The sequence below is a fragment of the Berghia stephanieae genome, chromosome 3, assembly GCF_034508935.2.
Source record: "Berghia stephanieae isolate SIO BIC M18660-M18661 chromosome 3, UCSD_Bste_1.3, whole genome shotgun sequence".
Lineage (NCBI taxonomy): Eukaryota > Metazoa > Mollusca > Gastropoda > Nudibranchia > Aeolidiidae > Berghia > Berghia stephanieae.
The window spans coordinates 44,814,501-44,822,000 of NC_088362.1; the positions used below are offsets into that span (position 1 = coordinate 44,814,501).

At 32.2% G+C, this 7,500-nt stretch overlaps 1 protein-coding gene across 8 annotated transcripts in view; it reads right to left on the minus strand.

Moving 5' to 3' along the window:
• LOC144967823 (G protein-coupled receptor kinase 3-like) overlaps positions 1 to 7,500 on the minus strand; it is a 105,486-nt gene that overhangs the window by 97,463 nt on the left and 523 nt on the right. For all 8 annotated transcript variants that reach the window (XM_078905494.1, XM_078905492.1, XM_078905491.1 and 5 more), the window contains exon 2: positions 5,000 to 5,076. In XM_078905494.1, coding sequence (XP_078761620.1) covers positions 5,000 to 5,076 — 77 coding nt within the window. The remainder of the gene's footprint in view (positions 1 to 4,999; positions 5,077 to 7,500) is intronic.

Genomic DNA, 7,500 nt, shown 5'->3' on the forward strand with positions numbered 1-7,500 from the left:
TTCCAATACAACAATAAAAATTAAAATAATGGAAAGATATAGTGATAAAAATGCTGTTATTATTAGTAATGGCATCAATATCATTATAATCATCATCAATAATAATATTGTTATTATTATAATGCTAAACATCAAAATAATAATGAATGACATGATAATTATAATAATAATGCTAAACATAATAATAACAATAAAAATAATAAAAATAAAAATAAAAATAATAATAATAATAATAATAATAATAATAATAATAATAATAATAATAATAACAACATAATGTAAGTAAAATGAAAAGCCGACAGATTTTAACATGCACCCTTTTAACAAGACATTTTCAAATTGTATTAATTGAAATACATAAATTATAGAAGTGCATCCCATTGCCAGAGTGTATTTCTCAATTAAATACTTAAGTAATGGAAGATGAATCCTACAACTGGTTGTACTTAATTGTGTTACATAAATAATTTACAAGTATTGAGTGTATTTTCCCCCTTGTTTAATTATTGCACAGGATGCTATACCTCTAGAAATGTTTTTATTTATATCAAATAATGCTTTGCAAGTTCAGTGCAGATAACTTTAAGTATAGTTTTTCGATTTGCAGTGCTTGAGTGAACACTTCATCTGCGTAAAACACTTGTAATTAAATTTTTCTATTGTATTATATTGTATTTTTGCTAAGCAAATAAAATCTTACATTTTAATTTCCTTTATTCCATCTCCTGTTCTAAAATAAATCAAAATATTGTCAGCACTTTCCTAATCAATAGTTCTAGAATGGATCAAGCAACTTTATTAAAAGGAAGGATCCTTGTCTCCAACAATGGAGTCTGGGGGTCTGGGTGGTGGCTAAAAGGATTGAAGCAATATTATATTCATGTTTGCCTGTTACATCCAGTTCAGAGAAGACAAATGGGGCCAATAATAACAACAATAAAATCTATTTTGATTCTTATTAAGAGTTTTGGATTCCGATGGCGCTTCGGCCACTTCAAACTTTTATAAACAATAGAATATCCTAGGTAAGAACTGCAAAACAGTGCAAACGCACAAGCCTAGAAGTTAATAAAAGGTAAGAAAGAATTTTGTAGTTCACAGGTTTGTTTTTTGGGTTTTTTTGTTTTTTTTTTGCATATGGTGCACTATGGTGTTGAATGTCTAAACAATCAATCACTTTCCCCTGCTATCCTGCACTATAAAAAGTTACTAGGACACCCCTTGGGATCCCGATAGAGAACTCGCTTCACACAGAAAGGGACTGAGATCGATCCCAGGTGCAGTCAAGTTGTTGATTTTTTTTTTACCCTTTTGTCCACCCAGCAGTGATCGGGTAGCTGGGTCTGTTATATCTGGTGGGAAGTACTTTGTGATAGACAAGCGTCCTATTGTCCATTTCACGCTTTAGAAACTGGGATAAACTTCTGCTCCATGAATGTAATGGGTTTGAATGAATACTTCTCTTTAAGACACACCTTATTTGAAGAAAGGCCATTTTTCAATATTTGGTTTAACTTGAAACACTGACATACTTTGGTGAACAAAACTTGACTTAAGACTGTATTTTAAAAGTGAGTTAAAAAAAAAAAATTATGGGATGGCTTTCTTAACCCTATAATCGATTAAATATGATACGTGTTTCAAGGTATGGAAATGGATGTCAGGGAAATGGGCTATCAATTTCTTTCATTGCTCTGACATCCATTATTAAATAGAGAGATGAGAGAACATATTTTTAGATTGATTTCAAATTTAATAATTCCTGTTACTTGTAAAGTTTCCATTTGCGACAATGTATCTCAGGTCACGGATGAAAGTTTTCTCCAAGTGATTAAGAACATTGGTAAAATATCCTAAAACTAGCACATTTCTGAAGTTGATCCCCTCCTGATTCATATAAATTAACTCTTGTATCACACCACGTCAATTTAATTCTAATTTCATACAACCCCTTAAAATAGCATGGAAAATACAAGTTAAGCATCTGATTTGTAACCATCCGAAAATCAAAAAGGGGTAAAGAGTGGCTCTCCTGAGAACGTCATGGTACACGATTTTTTACACTTCTGAAACAGACATCTTTTACTGTTGATTTAGTTGATTCAACTTTTTTACATCATGTCATTGGAGAAAAAAAAAAAAAGAGAAATAACAATAAAGGTGGTATTTTTCAATGAAATATTGACATTCACAACAAACTGTCTCCATGGCCCAAATCTCATGACGAACTTCCAAACAAAGATGTTTCCTATTCCCATTTAACAATTACCACACAAAGCCAAAAGATTGAAAATGATTATCTTTAGAAAATATCTAATTGTTTGGCAGGTCTTTATATTATTATCATATCATATGTGCAAAAATGACAATCTTCAATGATTTCATATGCCAAAAAGTGCTTCTAATATTGTTTTTGTAACCATTGTACAAATGACATTTGCCATGTAATTATTCATTATTTTTAGAGTTACACGTCTCAGGTAGCTTTAAAATCTTTGATGACAAGACATAAATTAATGATGTCTTCAATTATTCATCTGCTTGTAACCGCACACCTTATTGTTTTCACTAACTAGTTGACCTCCTTGTTTACTTTCAAACATAATATTGTAAACATATTAAGTAAATAAGTAAATAAAAGTAGTTTTCGTGTTATTTTTTGTTTTCTGTTGCGTATTTAGGAGTGGGATAGAGATTTTTTTTTCTTCTCTGATACATTTTATTTTCATCACTGCTACACACTAATTAATAACATTCTACTGTTTTCTAACATATTCAATTATTGTGTGTTAAAAATTATTCTGAAATTGGAAGCTTTGTCAGTCAAGATAATTCATCAAAACTTGACATGAGGTCAATTTCTTAAATATGATTTTTAAACAATTTAACACAATTGAAAAAAGTATAATAATCACTCATATTACAACTATGCCAAACATTATTCATTTAAAATGATAGAAAAGTTCATTTTACTATGTAAACATATTCACAAGATGACCCAACGTACCTTAGCTTCACTTTTGTAATCCAAAAATAACTCCCATTTAATTTGAATAAAATCGACAGTTAAATAAGGTATAATATGACTCATTATGCTTAACAACAGTCAGGGTCAAATATAGATGAGTTTTTTAAGTACAGTCCACTCCGGATAATCACAACACCTTGGGATCAACGAAAATGTTGCGATTAACCGAAGTTGCAATTAACCGAAGTTGAGTTTCCTGTCCACAATTGCAACATTTTACACAAAAATGATGAACTCAAACGAGTTGTTGTAAACATTGTTCTGAGTCCACCACAGACTGAGCAATTTGATTGGGAAAAATAATAAATGGCAGCACTGTATAGAATTTGACAAGCATAAGCAGCTTTGAGGCAAGCCGACATCTTAAGATTGGATTCACTTTCAATTTTTGTTCTCAACATTTGTAAGAGTCTCTTGAGATTAGCCGTGATGAGAGTCAATAAGCTCTCACCAAACCTGTTGATCACAATGCACAGTTGTCAATCACAAAACAAAGGATATTATCCCTCAGTCTCTCCTCACAACTGTCATCGTCTACCTGTTATCTAAACCATGCTCAGCCCACTTGCCTCATATCTTAGATGACCGCACAAACCCGAACTGCAAAGCCCTGCCCCTCTTGTACCTAATAGTGGTGACACAATACTGTAGCATTAAACCCCGCCCACTCTTGATTCTTCAACGTGTCATGATTTCACCCATGATGAATTCTAATCACAAGATTTTATTTGATTGATTCGTTGAATTTGCCTCCTTTTGAGGTCGAAAATTTGTTGCGATTAACTGAAGTTTGTTGCAATTAACCAGTGACTTTTATATAGAATTAATTCCGTTTTTTGGGAAATGTTGCGATTAACCGAAAGTTGCAATTAACTGAGTTGCGATTATCCGGAGTGGACTGAACTGATATTTAATGTTTATGATTCTCACATTGAATGAGATTGATGCAAAAAATACCCGTATATTTTTGTATTAGCAAAGGACTAAATTCAGGCTTGTCATGCCAACCATGGAACATGTTTAAAATAGCAACCTCCCAAAATGTAACGGGACACGAATTGATAAAATAGCAAATAGAAAATAGAACATAACACAAAAAATACCACCATATAATTCATACAAAAGTCCAACGTATATTAACTCAAAATCATTATTTCCGTAACTTCATCCCTTTACTCATATGCACAAATGTACACAGAATTTAAAAATTATTTTTTTTTACTCTAATGTGACACAAGCTGTCAAACAGGATGATCAAAAAGTTATCATTTCCATATCTATAATTTCTGTTGCACATATGTAACTGCTTTTAATTTATTTGAAGTAACCCAGAATGTCAATACCTAGAAAACACAAGCAAAATGAGTGAATTGTTTCATTGGTAAGGTTAAGTGTGGGTGAGAAGCATGTCTGAATCAAATGAATCAAAATGGTTCAAATTCAAACCCATCAGATAAATGTCATCCTTGCTATCCAAAACTGAAATGGTGGACCCTCTCAACAACTATGCACCAAGGAATGGTGAATGGTCTTTATTTACTATTCTTTTAATGTTCATTGCCCTAAGAACAACATCAAAGAACAAAACGATGTTTTGTTAAGGCCAAACCCAATCACGCACATAGAGCTGAAGTTTAATATGGTTTCAGCATCACAAGACAACTAGTAATAAATGCATGTTACCATTAGAAAAGATAATGTCTATAATGATTTAAATCTGCTTTATCTTCGACCAAATCACAGCCCAGAGGACAAGAATCTGAAAAAATATCTACTGTGTACAGAATTGAATCACGTCCACTTGCACATGGGTGGAAAGATTTTTACACAGATTCTTGTGTTGACAATATTTCCTTGCCAACTCCCAAAAGATATCTGGCATATTTCCTCATCAGGACAAATCTCAAGTGGATAATTGTGTGTTCAAATCTGCTGCACGAAAATGAGCATGTAAAATGCAAATAAACTCACCTATCCTCTGATTGAAAATCTTATCAAAGGTCACCTCATGTACCTTTTGTAAATGCTTGTGCATAACACTCCGGACACTGAAAAAAAAAAAGGGATATGTGTTAAGTGTGTACTGAGACTATCTCTAAAGTAATATCAATTTACCAAAATCTATACCCGTCTACATTTTGACGATAACTTTGGATTGAAAAGTGTTACTATCAACAACAGTATGTAAAATAACCTAATAAAGTTGCTACATTGAAGACAACTCAGAATTTTATAATACAGGAATAGGATTCAAAATTCATTAAAAGATAAAAGGAAACGAAAATTAACACACACATCTGTCAAAGAATACAGCTGTGCTCTGTCAATGAGATAGGGGAAAAAATTAGGCATCCTAATAGCTCGTTAACGAGATCCAACCCTGGAGCTATCAAGATATTTTATTTTTCAGCCCCCTGTCCACCAAGCAGTGATTGGGTAGCTGGCTATGTTAGATCAAGATGAAAGTACTTTGCAATAAACTGGTATCCTATCCAAATGGTGGCAAGCAATTGCATGTATCTGCTTTTATATTATGAAAACTGGGATAAAATATGGTTCCTTGGGGCTGATAGCTCTGAAGGACTACTATAATAAAATTGCTCTACCAGCCGAATCCATTTGCAAGTCTGCCCAAACGTAGTTTCCAAAAGATCTCATTATTGGCCCAGTAAGTCTCTTGGTGAATAGGGAGGGATACAACATTAAATAGTTTTCATTTCCTTTTTCTTCAGATGACTGGGTCTTCTTAGCCAGACCATGCAGCATTTATTTTACAAATAATACACAAACCTAATACTAATACATAGGAGGCAAAAATCTATGAAAATGGAAGATGCTAGGAAAATAATAATAGAATCGAGGATGCCACAATATGTCACCAATGTTTACCCTGACATCTGGATGTTAACAGCAGCAACTGCTACTATCTTTTGGATAGAAGGATGTGCAGAGTTTTTTACCATTTGATCTAACATATTCAACATCCAAATCATTGTGACTGGACAGAAATGCCAGAGAAAAAGAACGAGACAAAAAAAAAAAACAATGTTACTCATTCACTCAACCCATTTTCAAAAGCAAACCTTTTACTTGTGATCTCCTTGAATTGGGCTATCAGGATCCCCGACCATTTAACAGTCAAATGCATTAATCCATGATACAATTGAAATTGAAAGTCGCTACATGTCTTTGATGACAATCGCTTAGGACAAAGTCTGGTCGGCTACATCGGTGCATTGTGGTCCTGGAAAGACTATTTACTCAGAAGTCTGTCACGCCTAACCGTGCAAATGAGTACCTTGAAAGACATTAATACATTCCTCACTGTCACAATAAAATGATTACCTCCTAACAGAGCTCTGTTCCAAAAATTATGTTACCTAAGGCGTATTGGCATTCTTTTATTTTGGGATTCTCTGTAAGGTGCTTTGAGCACATTTAGTGGATATTGCCCTATATAAAAGCTCATTTAAAAACAATAATAATAATCCCGCCCCTTCTTCCCCTCTCCCCCCCCCCCCCCCCCCCAAAACAAGTGTTTTTGTTTCAGCTAATGGTAGGTTTCCATCTGAGCAAGCCATGCTTACTCTTAATTACAATGCGTAGAAATCTGATTAATCAAAGAACAAGTCATTTTCAGTACTTTTCTAATTGGTATCGACAAATTTAAGATACAACAAACATCTGTACATATTAGATAAACATTAGTTAAGTACTGAATCATGATAAATTAAATTACATAAAATTAATATAATATGATAATAATGACTATAAATAATAATAATAATAATAATAATAATAATAATAATAATAATAAAATAAAACAATAACAACAATAAAAATAAAAATAATAATAATAATAATAATAATAATAATAATAATAATAATAATAATAATAATAATAATAATAATAATAATAATAAAAATAGTGACAAAAACAAAAACAAAACAAAATGTAAGACTGATAAACAGTTCTCGAGTTATAGAACAATGGAAGATAAAAGTGAAAGTAAGATAAAAATGATGTCAAAACCAATACACTCACAAGGATTGAGATATAGAACTCTACCTATTGACATTGTAAAGAAATAATTGACCATAAAGAAACGTTTAAAAAATCATTCATGAAATAAGGAAAGAATCTTCAACCAAGAAAGTACATCGTCACCATAGATGAGATATACTGAGGACTGCTGTGATGGTTTAGTCTAGAAGTAAAACAGGAAGCAACGTTTGTGTGTTATTAATTCTAAATTTTTAATTTGTTTATCAAATTTATCACTTTCAAAAACAACTTCAAATAAAGTGAAAATTAATCATTGCATAATAATTCAAACATGGAATACCACAGATCTCTTGAAAACAAAAAAGCTCAATGCCAAAAACGACAACAATAACAATAAATAAAAACAGCAGACGACATCACTCTTCCACACACAGACACAGCTGACAGGCTGTTGGTTGTTACCAAG